The following is a 19,989-nucleotide window of genomic DNA, read 5'->3' on the forward strand; positions in this document are numbered from 1 at the left end:
CTGAAAAATGAGTATGCCAAGAATATTCAATGTTTTTAGCCTGGAATGCTCTTCTGTGAAATATTTGTATCACTTTCCCTCTGACTTAGATCACTTCTGTTCAGAAAGCCTTTCCCCAACCCTATCTAAAATAATATCCCCAACACATGCTTTGCTTATATTGCTTTTTTTTGTCCCCAAAGCCCTTATCATTATCTGTGAAATTCATTTTCAAATATTTGAACTGGTTCACTAACTATAACCAGTAGAGGTTGATTCTTAATAGCCTACAGATTGAACTCCGCATTCCTTTGTATGGAATTTAAGACCCTCTGCAATTTGGCCTCCATATAACCTTTCTAGCTTGATCTGTAGCTTCATACTCCTTATGTCACTCTGCAAACTCTTTTCAGTCTCTTCTAACCCACCTACCCCACCTTGACCACATTTGGAGCTCCTATGTTTATCCCTAACTATGTCATAGTTACCAGGAGTAAGACAAAACTGTATTTGATTCTGGACCTTCCACTCAGTAGCAATGTGATTTTTAGAATCATCACTCACTTAAATCTTCTACTTCATTCTATATGAAAACAATGTACCTTACAAAATTGTTATGAAGTGAGGTAATACTACCAACTAGTGTTTCTTTTTCCTTTCCTTTCACTAACTAGACCATCTCATCTTTCATTCCTGAAACATAACTGGCAATCATTCTTTAATTGCATTGGTAGATGGTTGTCAATCTAGAGGATAATGTTCTGTGCTACACAAGTGTCTCATTGACTTTAAAAATTATTTTTATTAGACTTGCATGAAAAATTGTAAGAAAACCAGTATTTTTCCAGTTTAGGGTCACTCAGTAAATGGTAGGGTCCACCTAGGGCTGCATGGCTCAGAAAGTTTAGATTGTCCCATTGTATTTACTGATGTCTACAAAACTAGCAACAGAGGAGGAAAGTGATAACTACTCTGGTCTTATTTTAATCCTGATATGTATTATGAAGTGAGCTAAACCAAACAAAGCTGATATATTTTTAGGGTATATTAATAGAGTGATATGGTCAAGATCAAGAAAAGTATTAGCCTAGAGCATAGAAAACATTCTGTTCTTGGTGCCATATGTTAAGAATTGCTCTGCCAAAGCAGATTCAGGGAGCTTCAGCCTGGGAACACTCAGGAAACCACGTCAGTTGAGGAAGGGTTGAAAGAAGTCTAAGTGTTGAGCCTGGCGTGGGACTGGATGACAGAGAGCAGCCTTTTGAAATAATTTGAGGACTTGATTGAGGGAGATTGGTTAACATATTATGTGAAAGTAGAAGGCAGAACTGGAACCACATTTATGATTTTTAAGATAGTTTTCAAACTATAAGATGGGCTGGTTTATAAAAAGGTAAATAACATGGGATTGGAGATATTCACGTAAAGAGTAGGAAATCACCTTACAAGAATATTTTATGTGGAAGATTATCTATTTGTCCACTTGTCTGTGTCTATTATCTTTCTACCTATCTGTAGTGCAGAAATTGAACTAAGCAAAGAAATTTTGATTACTTTTTTGTTTATTGTCTGCTCAGAGTTACATTATAAATTTCTTGAGCAAACATAGATCTCTTTTTTTCTGCACCTCCCCTAAATTATAGAACAATTTCCCTTTTTGTTTTCACATTTTCCGTGTAAGTTCCTTGAAATAACCAAAAAAGCATTCTAATCTTTTCACCTGCTTCCTCTCTTCTCCAACCTCCACCTCCCACCAGAACCATTTTCAATGTAAACTTGAGAATGTAGACATAAAATATAGGCTATCTAGATTTCTGAGGATTCAGAAAACTTTTCCACATCTGTAGTGACAAGGGTTGTGGTAAAAAATGGGCTTAGGAATCGGACTTTCTGGCTTCTACTCTATTTCTTTCCATTACATGATCACACCCTTGGGACACACTGTAAGATCCAGAAACTGATGGCTGGTAGCCTGCCTCCATGTTATTTTTTGATGAGGGGAATCCAGGACAGTTGCCGCTATTATAAATGATTATGGCACTTTCCAAATCCTAGCTTTCGTAACTTCATTCTGTTTGTTCTTGTGCCAAGTTCACATTCAGATATTGTTTTCATTTGGTGTCTGGGAGGTTTTTTTTTTTTTTCCTGTCAACTCTTTATGGACAAGTGCTTGCTTATTAAGTTTTCTTCTGTGCTATAGTGTGAAAATATTTTTTTCCTTTTGGTTTTGTTTTGTGTGTTTTATGCTCAGTGACTGTTGTGGGATTGAGTAGAGGAGCCCACATAGATTTAGGTTGGTCCTCTGTGGGTGGTTTCAAATGTTTGTGACATTTATAGTTTGCAGAAGCTGAAGGGGTGGCCTGTTCTATACCCTCCTTGCAAGGATAGGTAGTCATGTGTTTGCCAGGCCATGCTTAGCTATGTTCTTCTGGAATTTTACCATAACTTCTTTTTTTGGACTGATTCTCCACACTTTTTAAAAAAATCTGTAAACAGTTATAATTTCTTGCAGCTTTATGAAAGAGTTAAATGTTATATGGATTGTGGGATGTGAGGGAGTTGGAAGGAAGAGAGAAAGAGAGGAGCGAGACAGAGAGGGAAAGAGGAGAGAGAAATGGGGGAAATGAGTGAGATGGGGAAAAGATATGGAGGGCTTGATAGTCCCTTGCCAAACTTCAAATAGTCAGAGATTTACAGAGATTGATTTTTAAAGGTGTTGATGGAGTTCTAGGTAACTCTTAGTATTGTTATATAGAATGTTTTGATACATCTTGTACTTCCAACGTAAAACACTCATTACTTAACATAACTCATTTTATTAACTAAGGACATTTTCTATACATTTTGTGTGGCACATTGTTCCTTCCAACTCATTGGTGGCTGCCTACTAAACAGTTACAGTTAAACATCTAAAATGACAATAAACACAGATTAAAAGAAGTTGTTATTGGTAACTGACTCGTTATATTTAACTAGTCAGATGGTTTTTATTCACTGACAAGGATGTATGTTTAAAATATAGATTTGGAGCTCAATTAGTAAAGACAGAGCTAGAGTGGAGATGAACATGTATTAAATTAACCTAGTCATTAGTTTTTAATTTAAATACTGTTCAACTAAATAATTTGGCACCCAGTAAGTTTCAGTGTAGCTGGGCTGGCAGTTTAAACACATCACTAATTATTCACAGGTTTTTTTCCCTCCTCCTTTCAAAGAAATGTGGAACCAGCAATTTATTGTGGTAAAAATATTTTCATGCACTTGCTTTTTCTGTGAAAATATTTTTCGCACATGGATAACTAGTACTACAAAGTTAGCTTTCACCACCTTCAGCCAATTCATTTTAGAACATTTGGAAAATGATACCCTTGAAATAAGAAATTAAGTAAGGGAAAGGGCAGGCTGCAACATACTGAAAAGGGAGGGGTGGGTTTAGGCGCAAACTGAAGATTTTCCCCCCTATCATATGATTAAAACCTGAGCATTGTTTAAATCAGCCTACTCAGCTTTTGGGAGAAAATAGTTCCTATTATTCAGTTCTGTCTCCCTCCCCCCTGTCTTTTATTTAGAAGTTTGGTAAATGGTAAAACCAAAGGATTTGATGGTAGGAGATACTCTTCTGAAGCAGGCAACAGGAATTTACATCATAATGAAATGGCAGGGTCTTTCTTCCAAGTTCGGAACATAGATGGACATCTGCTTATATACCATGAGTACACAGGACAGTCAGCATGAGGGAGTAGATGGAATGTGGACTTTGGAGCTTGTCTCAATGTGGACTCTCCTCTCTTTAGCTAATAATTCCTCACCATCATTCTAAAGCAATGAATCTCAACTGTTAAGCGTGCATTAGAATTACTTAATTACAGCTTGTTAAAGGTGAGAATACTATGCCCCATCCAGTTTCTGATTGGGGGGAAGGCCATAAGAGTTGATATTTCTTACAAGTTCCTAGGTGATGGTGATGTGGAATGCCAGGTCCGTGATGAACCAGTCTCGTGCCTTTCTCTCTAAGCTTGTATCTTTTCCTCTCACATATTAAAATTTAATAGTGACATTATATTTATAAATTGACATGTTGAAATGAAACCCCTCTATACAAGTACTTACATATAAGAAAAATTAAAACAATTAATACCAGACTGTTTACAGTTCACTAAAATGTCCAATTGCAATGGCAATTTCTTTTGCTGCATTTCTTTCTCTCCCTTATCCACCTGATAAATATTCATTCTTTATTAACCAACTTCAGCATCCTACTTTCTCTATTCTTCTTCCTTAATTTCTTCTTCTCTCCCTCCTCCTCCTCCTCTGCCCCTCCCTGCCCTGGCAGGGATTAAGGTCTTACCTTAAGATACTTGATTCACTTTGCATACTGGTAATGACAGAGAGACATTCAATTTCAATATTGTGTAGATATCCAGTTTTCCTTGAACTACTTGTTGAGAATACTACTTTTGACAGATATTATAACTGCATAGATTTATTTCTAGATCTTTTATTCTGTTGGTCTTCATGTCTGTTTTTGTCAGCACCATGCTGTTTTCATTACTATGGTTCTGGCATTGTGATACCTTCAGCATTGGTAAGCCTTTGCTTCTTAAATGGTGTATAAACCGCTATAGGATGGTCCTATCTATCTTAACCTATTTCAACTCTTTCTCCTCTGTTAAACTCTTCTATCTATAGCTATTCTAGTTTGATTACAACTGCATTGAATTTATATGAGTTACCCATAGATGCCACATTTCTGCCTCTGTGCCTTTACTAGAAAAATCTGAATTAATGAGAGTGTAGCCTTTGAAATAAAAACACTGTATGTTTGAATCTCTGCTCTCCACTAACTTCATGGAATTGATACTTTAGCACAAGGCCTAGCATAAACTGTTCAGTACATGCACATTAGTTTTCTTATATGTGAGGCAATATAATGAAGCAGGGATGAGCTGTCTTTTGGACAAGACAGACTCATTTCTAGAGCCCTTATCTAGCACGTCATGGCTCTAAATCCATAGCTTTTTACTTGGCCATCTCAAGCATTCATTTTCTGTAGAAAACTACCTTAGGAAGGTAGAATGGTTCAAGATAGTGCATTTAAGGTGCCAATCACATACCCAGCCCATGACAGATGTTCCATAAGCTAGTTATTGTCTCCTGTCATTTCTGCCAACTGTATCTGAACTAATTAATACCACAAAATAGTTATATATTCATTTTATAGGGGCTCAGAATAAATATTACAGTCTGTCTAATTTTTTTAATCTAAGTATTTTTTACTTCATTAGTAAGATATTTTTTCTTTTTCCATTGAATTGTTAGTGGACATTCATTGCTTTGGATTATCACAACTTTGTGTTCCATTGGCTACCATATTTGAGGGTAGGAGGCACAAGAAAAAGAAAGGAAAACAACAAATTAAAGATGAAACTGGCTCACTTGTTCTGTAGATTCTCAGAACTAAAAGAAATCAGTTCCAGATGGCCATTTACATTATAGTGCTTCCTTCCCCCACCCTATTAATATTTGATATACATTTTCTGCCACATTTAATTTATTTCCTTTTCCCAAACCAGATAAATTTGGTCTCTGAGAGCAGCACTCTTTTATCTCTTTAGTCTAGTAGTAGTATAGTTTGCAGATATTTATGAAATTTAGATGCCTGTTTGAGTTCCATATTTAGCAGACAGATACAGGAGACAAAAAAAATCTACTTATTAAAGACAACTACACAATTTATAGATAATTATTCATACTTAATCATTGAACTCTACTTTTTTTTTTTGGTTTTGATTTTTGTTTTTGGTCATGGGACTTGAACTCTGGGCCTGAGCACTGTCCCTCAGCTCTTCAGCTCAAGACTAGAGCTCTACCACTTGAGCCACAGTGCCACTTCTGGTTTTCTGGTAGTTTATTGAAGATAAGAGTTTCTTGGCTTTTCCTGCCTGGGCTGGCTTTGAACCGTGATCCTCAGATCTCAGCTCCTGCGTAGTTAGGATTACAGGTTGGGAGCCAATGGCACCCGGCTTTCTAGCTATTTTCTTTCTTTCTTTTTCTTATTTTACTCTTGGTGCCAGTCCTGGGGCTTGAACTCAGGGCCTGGGCACTGTCTCTGAGCTTTTATGTTCAAGGCTAGTGCTCTGCCACTTGAGCCACAGCTCCACTTCCAGGTTTTTAGTGGTTAATTGGTTTCATGCGCTTCTCTACCTGAGCTGGCTTTGAACTGCAATTCTCAGATCTCAGCCTCCTGAGTAGCTAGGATTATAGGTGTGAGCCACTACAGCCTGGATCCAATCTAGCTTTTTATGGTGATTAATTGCAGATAAAGCCTGTCAGCCTTTTTTTTTTTTGTCCTGGTTGGCTTAGAATGAGTAGCTATGATTACAGGCTTGACCACTGGCCTTGGCCTGTCCATGTATTTTAAATGCCTTAGAAAGGCAGACAGATTTTAGAGATTATTTTGATATATTAATTCAAATACATTTTTATATATTTCTAGCTCCTTCTTACAGTGACATCCTGCCATTTATTATAACTGTCGTGTATCTAGAAATCCCTTAATAAAACTTGAAAGAAGCAATGAACACCCATAGAGAAGTGTTTGATCTTGTCTACCATTTGATTAAACATATATGAATTATATGAATGAGTGGTCTGTTCACTTGGTACTCTAAAATAAGTGAATATTTTGGAAAAGGGACCTGATTGTGGATTAGGAACATTAACTTCTTTGTTTGATTTTCATGCTGGTATTAGAGCTTGAACTCAGGGCCTGAATACTTAACCCTTAGCTTTTTCATTCAGGGATGGCATTCTACCATTTCAGCCACAGTTCTACTTCTGGCTTTTTGCTGATTAATTGGAGATGAGAGTCTCACAGACTTTCTTATCCAGATTGGCTTTGAACTGTGACGTTCAGTCTTCTGAGCAGATAGGTTTACAGGAGTGAGCCACTGGTGTCTAGCTTACCAATTAGGTCTTAAGCAGATTAAATGCCTAAAGGTAGGGCTGGGAAGGTGGCTCAGTGGTGGAATGCTTGCCTCACCAGCATGGGGCCCTGGGTTCATTCCTCAGCAAAACATAAGCAGAAAAAACCGGAAGTCGCGCTGTGGCTCAAGTGGTAGGGTACTAGCCTTGAGCTGAAGAGCTGATGGACAGTGCCCAGGCCCAGAGTTCAAGCCCCATGACCAACAAAAACAAAACAAAACAAAAAAGCCTAAAGGTGTTCAATGATTGACCTGAAGTCAAAGATCTATTTATTAACAGACTGGAATTTATTAACAGGCTGAAGACTCCTGACTGTTGTATACTATCTAGTTAGCATTAAATAAAAGTTGGCAGCATTTAGTAATTACTGAGAAAAGCTCAGACATATTATTCTCTTGCAGTCCTTTTTGTCACAGTATGAGGAATGGTGTTGAAATAGTTTTAAATGAAGAACATATTGTGCTTAGTTTTCTCCTTTTGGGGAAAAGAAATTGTTTGCTTTCATGATTCTTGGGAATAAAGCAGATAATGGGAGTATTACTTCTTTGTTCATTCTTCCCTAGTAATCCACTTCTTCTACTGCCAAGATGGTAGCATGGTTTCATAAAAACAAGGTTTATATTTTTCTCTAGATTCAAAGAATCACAGAGGTAAGATGTTTATACAAAAGAAACTTTTTCTTTAGGTTATATTGATACCTTATGGTATAAATTCACTGATGGGGAAAGAGTGATTGGATCTAACATACCTCTAGCCAAGGGATTTAGAGCTCCTAAAAAAGAGGAAATGACTAAGCATACAAAAGTAAAAATGTGTGTGCATATATAAACATCAAGTGTTCCTTAGAGATAGTGGATTTGAGTTTAAAATTTCTTTTTCTTTTTTTTTGGGGGGGTCCAGTAGTGGGGTCTGAACTCTGGGCCTAGGCGCTGTCCCTCAGCTCCTCAGCTCAAGGCTAGTGCTCTACCACTTGAGCCACAGAGCCACTTCCGGCTTTTTTCTTATGTGGTGCTGAGGAATCGAACCCAGGGCCTCATGCATGCAAGGCAAGCACTCTACCACTGAGCCACCTTCCCAGCCCCTAAAATTTCTTTCAATTATTATCTTACAGACATTTTCAGAAGCAATTAGATTTAATATGGATTATGGAGTTTTTGAAATAATTAACGAGGCCCCACAACTTTTAGAAAAACAACTGAAAAAAATTCTTCTAAACCAGCAACCTCGAAATCCCATCTATGATGTTATAAGGAAAGGAAAGAATGAGGTTAAACCTCTTCAAATGCATGTCCACAGTGAAGAGGAAACCATCAATGTTAACTACAATATTATGGTAAGAAAATATAGTTGAGTTTATATTTTGCAAAATAGAGAAAGCATCTGATGAAATTAATGTGAAAGTCCTTGGGCTTCTCTTTCCAAAGATTAAGTAAATTATTGTGCTGTACTTACTACTTACTACCTTAGTTCATAATTAATAGCCAAATTGGATCTAGAAGTTTTCTTTGATTGGTTGGTGAGAACAAGTGGATGTTTTTGCTGGGCCAGAGGAAACTATTATCTGCCCAGTTTTCCAACAGTAGGAGCCTAGTGTCTTTGTGCCACATGGTGCGCCTTTGGAACCTTTGTAAACACCATCTTACCAGATGCTACAGCATTGTTGTGTGACCACTCACTTTTCTCACTGGGATCTGCCATGATCTGTGTGTTGACTCTAATGCCACTGTCACAACACAACTCTTCATGTAGCAGTTGGTCTATGGAAGCCATGTAAATGCAGACACATTTACCTACCTGACATATGTATTTTGTTGGTTGTTTTTACTTGTTAGTAGCATTTATCTAGGTTCTGACTTTTTTAAAATCTAGGCAAAGTGAATATAAGGAAGAAAATAGTGTCAATATTACGGTGAATGTTTTAGGATGAGTAGTATCTTCATAAACACTTAATAACTTTGTATTGGATGTATAACCACAGGTAAAATCTAAATTCCTTAATTTTTTTCCCCTACAATGAAATTCCTGCCTACTTCTTCAACCTTCCTCCTATTCCTCAGATACATCCTGAGATGAAATACTACTAGATTTTTTTCCCCTCTACTCACGCCTGTGCCTCCACCTAGCTAGTCATGTTTTAGGTCAGATCAGGGCATGATCTATAGAAAACTCTTCTTGGTTTGGAGTCCCCAAAAGCCTACACTATGATGCCTCTACTGTAGATTAACCTCGATATCTCCAGGAGAGTGCTGGGGGATGTTAAATATTTAACAAAAAAAATCTAAAACTAGAATAGGGTCCTTCAGTGGCCTTGGTGAGCTGAGTTTTCTTGGTGATTCTCTTTCTGTTTGTGATTATTCTTTACTCATTTTATAGCAGCAAAAACACTAATGCTAGCTAGGAACTGGTGGCTCATGCTTGTAATCCTACTAACTCAGGAGGCTGATATCTGGGGATTGAGGTTTGAATCCAGTCCAGTCAGGAAAGTCTGTGAGACTTTTATCTTCAGTTAACCACCCAAAAGCTGGAAGTGGAGCTTTGGCTCAAGTAATAAAGTGCTAGCCTTGAGCAAAAAAGCCCAAGGACAAGACAGTGCCCAGGCTCTGAGTTCAAGTTCCAGGACTGGCGTGCATGCACGCACACACATACACACACACACACACACACACACACACACAATACTAAAGCTGAACTCTTCCCCTGCATTTCTCCTTTTTCATAAGTTACAAAATTTTCTGAATTCAATTTGCTAATCTGTAAGTTGGGAGTGATAGTTGACCTAGAGATGTAGAGAGGTTTTAGGGGCAAGAATGCCCTGACTCATATTTGTAGCTCAGCATCGTTGTTGTCTCTTGTAGAAATAGAAGTTCCTAGTGATAGAGATCATGGTTAGGCATCAATTGTCCTGAAAGATGATTTTCTTTGACTCTCTTTTTCTTTTATCACTTTCTCCCAATAGTGTCTCAATCGTGAACAAGGTATCAAATGGATCAAAAAAGAAAGACTTCCAGCTTTTCTGGAAAGTGATTGCTATTTTGAATACAGGTATTGTAGTTTCATCAACATACATATTTTTCCATGTATGTTTTTCTTTCACCTAAAGCTATTTTTCTGTGATTTCTTAGCAAAATTCTATTTCAGCTATACCTCTTTCATCACTGTACTTTTAAATCTACCTTTAAATTATCTTCAAATTAAGTTACTAATATTATAATGATAGTGGTACTATCAATGATAATGTCTATCAATGATAGTGTCTATCAATGAGTAAAGTATTTGTTAATGTGATGCCAAAAAGAATGTCAGCACAGGGCTGAGGTTTTTCTTTATGTACCATAGCTTTTAAAGTATAAGTATGTATGTTCTCAAATTTTACCAAAGTTTAAACTTTCTTAGAATATGCATTTTTCAATTACAATAAACTAAAAATGATTAATCAATGAATAGTTCTAGGAGCTGCTGTTACTTTAGCAGAGCCTAAGGGAATCATTCTACAGAGTTAGGAGAGAGTTGCTTAAATCTACAAATTCAAACTTTAGCTTTTGTTCTCCTAAGTGCTACCATACCTGAAACTTATTATAAAATTTGTGATTTCTGAAATGCAGGTTAGCCAAACTGGTCTCACAAGTAAGATGGAGCAAGTCAGGTATGAATTTTACAATAGGTGCGAATTTTGCTCCCTGGCTCCTAAGAAAAACACCCAGTCCACAGCCTTCTCTCACTGATGAAGAAGATCTGATAATTATGAAAAAGTTCTACCTTTCTCTTGGTGAGGTAAAAGTGTTATTATCTTTTTCATAACTTGGCACGTCAATGAAACATCATTTCAGAGGTATGAATTTCATTTGTAGCTCTTGAACAAGGAAAACAATGTAAAATACTTCTCAGACACAATTAGGAATTATTCTGTAATAGGAATATAGTTATGCTGACATATTGGCTCTGTACTGTTTCATCTGAAATACAATTAGAAGTATTATTCTCATGTCTGAAGTAACAGAAGCAAGATTGAAGAACACACTCAGAATCACCCAAGATACAAGGATAATCTGTTTTATTCTGAAATTGTTGCTATTTGGATTCAATTAATTTTGTACAGAAAGATGGCAAATTGAGTTTTCTGTGTTGTTTAGATAATTACTTACTAGTAAAATTCATTAGAGTAATAAAAGACTATAAGATAAATTTGTCCTCTGTGATGCACAAATGTTGGGTCATACAAGTACATTTGGATAGATGTGACCTAGAGCCAATGGTCTTTCTTGGTTGTCATAGTATAATGAAGCCGTTACCTTCACTGTACTGTGGTTCCACTCTAACTCAGAAGTCCTTGAGATCTACTCATGAAAGTCACTCCAGGGTGTCTCAGAAAGAAAAGAATCTCACCAGGTGAAAGTTTTAGCAAGGATTTATTTTAGTGTGGCAGGTTTGAAGTAGAGAAAAGTAGAAAAGGAGAGAGAAACATTTGTTTCTTCCCAGGCTGGAAATGGAGATAAAGATTCCACAACATATTCCAAATAGATGAGTGTATATGAAATAAGCAGGGACAAGTATGTGGCCTGTATGCTGTTAGTCTTAATCTCCATCCATGACAGACCATCTTTCTGCTGAGCTAGGGCATGGCTCCAAATGCTTTTTTAACAGAATACTGCAGACAGCTGATCAAATGTCATACAAGAGGAAACCTCTTTTCTATCTGTATTAGAATGGATACTCTTAGGTTACTTGAACTGTTTTTTCTTTTCGTTTTGTAGTTCCTAATCAGTGTAAAAATATTTTACCACTTCCATTATTTCTGCTGAATAATTTTTAGTGAGGTACTAAAGGGATTTTTTCCTTCTGTCTTATACTTATTTTTTTTAAATCTGTTTTTTATTGTAAAAATACTGTACAGAGGGGTTACAGTTACATGAGCAAGGTAATGAGTACATTTCTTATCAAGCATTGTTGCCGCCTCCTTTGTTTTTTTCCCCTACTATCCCTTCCCTCCCACCTCCACAACTACACTCCCCCCTCTCCCCACCCTCCTTCTTATACTTGTTTTTAAGTATTATTTTTCTCTTAATTTATACCCTCTATAATTGTCAGGAATGTTATAAAAATATGTACTGATGGTTAGGACCAATAAACATGTCAAGGGAAGATCAATCCGGGGAATTAGTTCTGGCTGCTTACATGTGAAGTTAATAAAACAGTAAAAATAAAAAAAAGACAATTGTAAATCTGGGAAGCAGAGTTTTGTGCTCTGCTTTGGTCAGCAATAGCCCAAGAGTTGGAGTAGAGAAGTACTTCATGGTTATGTGACATACTTTTTTCTTTGTGATCAATTAAAAAGTCTAGATTAAAATTTTCTTCCTACTATTCGTTTAGCCAATACACATTTCAGTGCAATTTTCTTTTTTTTATAAAATAATTTTCTTTTACATATTGTGTAGCATTAACTAGTGTTATAAAGGTTTATCTGTTTTGTGACTGGAGGAATGCTGTAAATCTTTTATTTTTAGCTTTAAGTAGTTGTACAAAGAAGTTGTCATTCAACAAAGTAGTATATGAATACAGTGAATATTGAGCAATGTCATCCATTTCATCATTCTCCTCCATCCCTCTTAACCTCAGTCCTTCATTCGATTTTCTTAATTTTGTAAAATATTCATTGAATTTTTTTTTTTTTTGTCAGTCATTGGGCTTGAACTCTGGGCCTGGGCACTGTCCCTCAGCTCTTCAGCTCAAGGCTGCCTCTCTACCACTTGAGCCACAGCACCACTTCACCACTTCCAGTTTTCTGGTGGTTTATTGGAGATAAGAATCTCACAAACTGCCGAGCGCCGGTGGCTCATACCTGTAATCCTAGCTATTCAGGAGGCTGAGATCTGAGGATCACGGTTCAAAGCCAGCCCGAGCAGGAAAGTCCATGAAACTAATCTCCAATAAACCACCAGAAAACCGGAAGTGGCGCTGTAGCTCAAGTGGTAGAGTGCTAGCCTTGAGCTGAAAAGCTGAGGGACAGTGCCCAAGCCCAGAGTTCAAGCCCCATGACCCACCCCTCCAAAACAACAACAAGAAACTTTCCTGCCTGGGTTGGCTTTGAACTGCAATCCTCAGTTATCAGCCTCCTAAGTAGCTAGGAATACAGGCTTGAGCCCCCAGGGCTGGCTGCATTGAATATTTTTTCTGATCCTGGGGCTTAAACTCAGGGCCTGGTTACTGTCCCTGGGCCTCTCTTTGCCCAAGGCTAGCGCTCTAGCACTTGAGCCTCAATGCCCACTTCCAGCTTTTTCTGTGTATGTGGTACTAAGGAGTCCAACCCAGGGCTTCATGGATGCTAGGCAAGCACTCTACCACTAAGCCACAGTCCCAGCCTGTATTGTATTTTATGAGAGTATTTCCACTCCTTTCCTCTCTTCATTCATCTGGTCTCTTCCCTTGATCCCACCATATTTCTGTTAACATACTTATGTATACTTGGCTACCACCCCAAAGTGTATATGATTTATTTTTAGATTAATTCTATCTTTTGTTAAACTAATATGACTCTTTCTCCCTAGGCCTCCTACACTCAAACAAAAGATTGGTTTTCACTAGCAAAGCAAAGTCAGCAAACAGTCTCCACCTTTGCCTTACCCTGCTCTATGTCCCACAGCAAAGTCACACCATCTGTTTCCGGTAAGCTAAAGATAGGCCAAAAATGACTTCAGAGCTCTTCTTCGAGTCCTTTGTTTGGTCTAATCTGTCAAGACAGAATAGTTGGGGAGAAAAAAAAAATCATCCACATCACCGCTGACTCTATTTCGCCACCTGCTATTTTGTTCTTGACAAGAAGGTCTGCTACATGGCCGAGGCTAGCCACAAAGTCACTGTGCTCTTGCCTCAACATCAGAGTGCTGAGAGTATGAGCTTGCACCACCACACTGGGCTCACTTACTACTACACTTGGAGAAGCAAGTTGATAGAGAGAAAATGAGGTGGGGTTAAAATCCCATTGAAACATTTATTATCTCTGTGATTTTTTTTTTTGGGTCTGGTCATGAGGCCTGAACTCTGGGCCTGGGCGCTGTCCCTCAGCTCTTCAGCTCAAGGCTAGCACTCTACCACTTGAGCCACAGCGCCGTTTCCGGCTTTTTTTCTTTTTGCTTATGTGGTGCTGAGGAATCGAACCCAGGGCCTCAGGCATGCCAGGCAAGCACTCTACCATTGAGCCACCTTCCCAGCCCTCTCTGTGATTTTTAAAAAGCATTTTTCTACTTGGAGTCTCTCTCTCTCTCTCTCTCTCTGTTAGTTATGGGGCTTGAACTCAGGGCCTAGGTGCTGTACCTGAGCTTTAAAATTTTTTTTTGGTCAGTCCTGGGGCTTTAACTCTTAAGCCAAACTCTTAAGCTCAAGGCCAGCACTCTACCACTTAAGGCACAGCACCACTTCTGGTGTTTTGGTAGTTAATTAGAGATGAGACTCTCACAGACTGTCCTTCCTGGGCTGGCTTTGAACCACAGTATCCTCAGATCTCAGTCTTCTGAGTAGTTAGCATTACAGGCATGAACCACTAGCACCTGGCTCACTGTTGTTAGTTTTTAGGTTATGTATTGATTTTTTCATTGCCATTTAACAAATGCATCTCGATGTCATCACTTCAACATCCTCACCGCCCTTCCATCCACCCCTTCCCTTATATTTCTCAATTCTGTGGTATATGCAATGAATTCTTGCCTGCATTCTCTCTGTGTGCCCTCTTTATTCTTCTACCTCTCTCCTTGCCCCCACCTTTCCCTCTTACAAGTACCCATTCCCTGGTACTTATTTTGTTGGGCTTTGATGTAGGTCTTTTTAAAGAATTATACTATCTGCACTCTACATAGACTATATTATATTTCAATTAATTCATTTGTAACCCCTTGCTTACCACCCAGCATGTTTACTTGTATGTATAGAGGCTCATTTTAGCTACCACAAATGAGAGAAACCATGCAATCTGTGTTTCTCTGCGTCTGGCCTAGGCCTGGAACTCAGGGCCTGGGTACTGTCCCTGAGCTTCATTTGCTCAAGGCTAGCACTCTACCACTTGAGCCACAGTGCCACTTCAAGCCTTTTCTGTTTATGTGGTACTGAGGGATCGAACCCAGGGCTTTATGCATGCTAGGCAAACACTCTATTACTGAGCCACATTCCCAGCCCCCTTACTTTGTTTTTTTAAGCTGACTATTTTGAAAAGCAGATAAACTTCTGTTTGGGAAGCTTTTATTGGTGAGTCAAGCTCTGCATTAAAACAGAAGGAACATACTAGAAATAGAAATCATCAACTATGATATTGCTAATGAAAAACATCTAAATATTACTCAGAAGATTTCAGCCTAACAGTTTTAACTCTAATCACTGTGAAAGGCATTGGGAACTTCTGGGGAAGATAAGTCTGAATGCTCTATAATTGAACCTAAATCTAAGTGATGAGGGAGAAAAAAAACCCTCCCTAATGGAAAATAGCTACATAATTGTGTCCCTTGCTTTTTCAAAATATTAAAGTAGAAGGTAGAGAGTAAAAAAGCACACACAAAGAGAAAGGGTAGCAAGGTGGTGATGAGTGGAAATGCCTGCCTTGGCCTCTACTCCAGCTTCCCTCTTGTTTGGAGGATCCTGTGTCCCCTTCACAGGTTCACAAAGGCTCTCTTCTGGAGAAATTTGGTATTCCTATTTTCAATAACTGTTCAGTCATTTGCCACCCATCCCTCATGCTGTGTCCAGGGAAGACAACTAATGAATCCTGGCAGTTATTTCCCTTCTGGCTCCAAATATGTCCGCAGAATCTTTCTGAAGATAATAGTCAATGCAGTCATTCTCCACGATAAACCCATATGGCAATACTCTAGGTAGCATCTATTATATATGTATATACATATATATTATAAAAATTGTATTCCTATCTAACTAATAACATTTTATGATTTAATGCAGAAAGTTTTATCTTTGATGATGGAGTTCACCCCAGGACAAAAAAAAGAGCATCTAATTTAATTTCACTGGAAGAAGAAGAAGAAGGGTCTGTTTGTGTAAAAGACACTGCTTCTCAAGCTCTTCTGAGAATATACCTTGAAAAGCAACAGAGTGAGATTGAGGAACACCTGGAATTACATTTCTCAACATGTGAAGAATTTTTAAACTCCTTTGTGGTCTTTGTTTTGAATTCAGCCATTCAGAAAATTACTGGGTTAGTTTTGGAAAACCCAGACTTTATAGACTTCAGTCATGTAACACAAGTGTCATTTGATGATTGTTTTGAGTCTGCCCTTTGTCAAAAGTTAGTAGGTAGAGGAGTTCCAACCACAGATGAAAACCTAGAAGACAAACTAGGAAAAATAAGTCTAAGTTCAACAAGTGAGAGCATTGGACCTGAGAGCAGGGCTGACTGGTGTGTTTCTCACAGAACTTATGACATTGGTAATAGAAAGGAATTTGAAAGATTTAAGAAATTTATAAAGGGCACATTAGGAGAAAGGTATTGGTGGCTCTGGATGGATATCGAGAGGTTAAAAGTTCTTAAGGAGCCTGAAAGACATCAAAGGTATTTCTATTTTTTATTTCTTAATAGTTTTAAAAACAAATCATAGAATGTCTGTTTAGGTTTTTTAAAGCATTGGCAAAAAGCTTAAAATAAACATAAAGGTATATAATTTATATTTTTGAATGAACAATAATAATAAAGTATTTTTATAATAAATTTTGATTCTGCAAGCTTTCTGATTTTATGGCTTCTGGGTAATAATTTTAATTATTTGGGTTTGCATATTTCATTCTGTTAACTTTAGAACTGCTCAAAAATCATGCTATGTAAGCTTTGTAATATTCCAATGAGATAGAACTCTGCTAGAAAAAAAATTACCTGGTATGTAATCATGCTTGCATAAGATAGATACTTATGCTAATTTAAGGACTTTTTTCCTTAGTAATCTACTTGGTTAACAAATTTAATAATCTTTGGTTAGATGCCACATACCTGGATATCTGAAAAAGTTTTTCTGCTAGAGCACTCCCAGAGCTTCAATGGGCTCAGGTCTTCCATTAGCCAGCTCCATATGTTTTAGGTTAATGTAAGTCTAAGAATCTTAAGAGGACACTCCTTTAGGAAGTTCTTACTTTTGTCTATAATTTCCTGATCTGCTTTAAAGTGGATCATTGTAATAGGCTGTAATTCTCAGAGACAGGTTTGTCCTAGTTATTTTAATGATATACAAATCACAGAACTTAATAGTTACAAGATCAACCAAGTTACCAAACAGGTGATTATGATTGATCATGGGATGGTTACTACCAGGGACATTTTTTTCAAGAAACCTTAGAGTTTTTTTGAGAATCAATACTATAGTTTCTATTATTGGTATAATAAATGAACATGAACTTAGTGGCCTAAATAAACTGTTCTGGAGGTCCAAAGGATTTAGGTAACAAATTTACAAATTCTGAGATTAGGATGTGGGGCTTTGAAGACTACTCAGCTTAATTAGAAAACAACTTGAGAAATATTTTACCTCCACAGAGACTTAAAACTCCTATAAAGCAATGCTCATTTTGAGATAGTTTATTACTTACTTGAAACATTACTTTTTTTATTGTGAAAATACCATACAGAGGGGTTACAATTACATGGGCAAGATAATGAATACATTTCTTATCAAGCATTGTTGCCTCCTCCTTTGTTTCCCCTTCCCATCCCTTCCCATCCCCCCCCACCGGTCCTTTCCCCCCCCAAAGTTGTAAAGTTTGTTTACAAGTCGTTATGTCGAAACATTACATTTGACTGGTGGAGTATTCTACCGTGTGTGTGCTGTGTAATTTTATTTCAGACATCTTGAGAAGATGAAAAAATGCTATCTTGTGAGCAGTGGAGAGTGCTACCTTTCTCCAGAAATCTTATCAAAACTGAAACTATTAGATGGAGCTCAGTGGACTGATGACCATTTAAAAAATATTCAAGTTGAGGTTGTAAAACCTTTACTTCTATATTGGTAAGAAAAACAATGAGAGTCAAATTTACTTCCATTTTTTTTCTTAATCCACCTCTGAATAATATCTTTATCTCTATATATTATCTATATGTAGACCAATCTATCTAGATCTAGATCTATCTATCTATCTATCTGTCTGTCTGTCTGTCTGTCTGTCTTTCTATCTAAATTTAAAATGAAAAGATTAATTATATCTTTGGCCTTTTCTAATATACTTATCTTTTAGATGATAAGTACATTAGATAAGTACATTTTAGATAATGATAATATTTGGGTGACTTTAATGTGGCTGAACAGTACTTAAGTTCCCTTTTAATCTTGTGAGCACATCCTTCTATATATTACATGTTTAAACACTATCTCATAAGGTGTGTGTATGTGTGTGTGTACATACATGTAGTTATAGGTGCAGGTGTATTATCTCAATAAACATTTCTTGAACAATTATAGGACAACTGCTGTGCTAATGATAAAAGGTAAAACCTGGTCATGTTAACAGGTCATAGTCAGGTGAGAGGAATGCACAAGTGAAATTAACATCCAAAAATGTGTGGTGATCCACAAGGTACACAGTGGAGGTCGCATTTCTCCTGGGAAAAGAGAATGACACAGTAGGGAACACATGTGCCATTTGATGATCAGTGACTATGTACGCCCCATCTGATTTGTCACTTCTCTGCTGTAAAAATCATTGATGGCCCTAAAAGTTTTAGTATAAAGTTGAGATTTTTGAAATTATCAAGTAAGGTAATCATACTCTGGTCCTTGCCTACTTCTCTGACATCATCTCCCACTAGGAATTCTACATTCCTTATGCGATTTGTGTTCTTTTATATACAGTGAATTATTCTTTTTCATTAAAATTATTTTATATTTAAGATATACAAAAAGATACAAGGTATTTCTATAGTGGTCCTATGTATACAAATTATATACATTTATTATTGTAATTGTAAAGGTGATAACTTTTTAAAATTATCACAGTACATTTTATTCTATTTTACTAGAAACGACAGGTTCTTTTAAATTTTCTTTCATCAATAGATTTACATTTCTTATCAAGCAGATAATAATTTTGAATGTAATTGTATGATTTTTCCCTCTAATACATATTATCTTTTATATGAATGAAGAGGTTGCAGACAGTGACATAAAGAAAATATTTTTTAAGTGTAGGTAGCAGAAAAAGAAACAAATGACTAGAAATGAGGTTTAGCAAGATTGATAATTATGAGCTCAGCTATTATATTACTTACAGGCTTTGAGTTCTTATTGTCTAATTTAACCATAATATCTTTTTTTCTTAAACTTGTTTTTCCTGTGAAAGGGCACCAAGATTCTGCGTCACTCATTCAACCTCCACAAAACATGCTAGTGCTGAACTGAAATTTTGGCGACTCCGGCAGGAGAAACCAAGGATGGATATTGACCCTTTCCCACAAATGGCAACCCTCTTGCCACTAAGACCTAAGTCTTGCATTCCACAGATACCTGACGTCCAGGTAGGGTGTAAAGTTGATGCTGTGATCTCCTATTAAGTTTATAGTTAGATGGCCATGAAAGTTCATCCCTATATTTGCTTTGTTGTTGTTGTACTAATGAATTTGCTACCATACCACAGCTAGGAAAAAGAAGATCACATCTACCAATCAATGTAATCTTTTAAAAATATATGGTAATGGCACCTACCTGCTCAAAATTCAACAGTGGCTTCCTCTTCCACTCACGATAGAATCCAGTGTTTACATAGCTGTACAGTTCCTGTCAGACTCCTGTCTCTCTTCTCTTACTCTACCTCAGCTACACTAATTCTTTATGATTATTTTTATAATTATTTTTATTATCTTTAAGTAGTTATACAAAAGTGGTGCCATATAGCAACACAGTTCATGAATACAATTCATCTATTTTTTTTTTTTTTGGTCCATCATGGGGCTTGAACTCTGGGCCTGGACACTGTCCCTCAGCTCTTCAACTCAAGGTTAGCGCTCTACCACTTGAGCCACAGCACCACTTCAGGTTTTCTGGTGGTTAAGTGGAC

The 19,989-nt window shown here is 37.2% G+C and overlaps 1 protein-coding gene across 1 annotated transcript in view; it reads left to right on the forward strand.

Moving 5' to 3' along the window:
• The window catches only part of Rgs22 (regulator of G-protein signaling 22), a 99,287-nt gene that overhangs the window by 11,920 nt on the left and 67,378 nt on the right, over window positions 1-19,989 (forward strand). The window contains exons 4-10 of the mRNA XM_013012450.1: window positions 8,075-8,296; window positions 9,920-10,005; window positions 10,566-10,734; window positions 13,506-13,623; window positions 15,901-16,507; window positions 17,787-17,948; window positions 19,276-19,450. Coding sequence (XP_012867904.1) covers window positions 8,075-8,296; window positions 9,920-10,005; window positions 10,566-10,734; window positions 13,506-13,623; window positions 15,901-16,507; window positions 17,787-17,948; window positions 19,276-19,450 — 1,539 coding nt within the window. The remainder of the gene's footprint in view (window positions 1-8,074; window positions 8,297-9,919; window positions 10,006-10,565; window positions 10,735-13,505; window positions 13,624-15,900; window positions 16,508-17,786; window positions 17,949-19,275; window positions 19,451-19,989) is intronic.

This window comes from Dipodomys ordii, unplaced genomic scaffold (assembly GCF_000151885.1).
Source record: "Dipodomys ordii isolate 6190 unplaced genomic scaffold, Dord_2.0 Scaffold17, whole genome shotgun sequence".
In the NCBI taxonomy this organism is placed as follows: Eukaryota; Metazoa; Chordata; class Mammalia; order Rodentia; family Heteromyidae; genus Dipodomys; species Dipodomys ordii.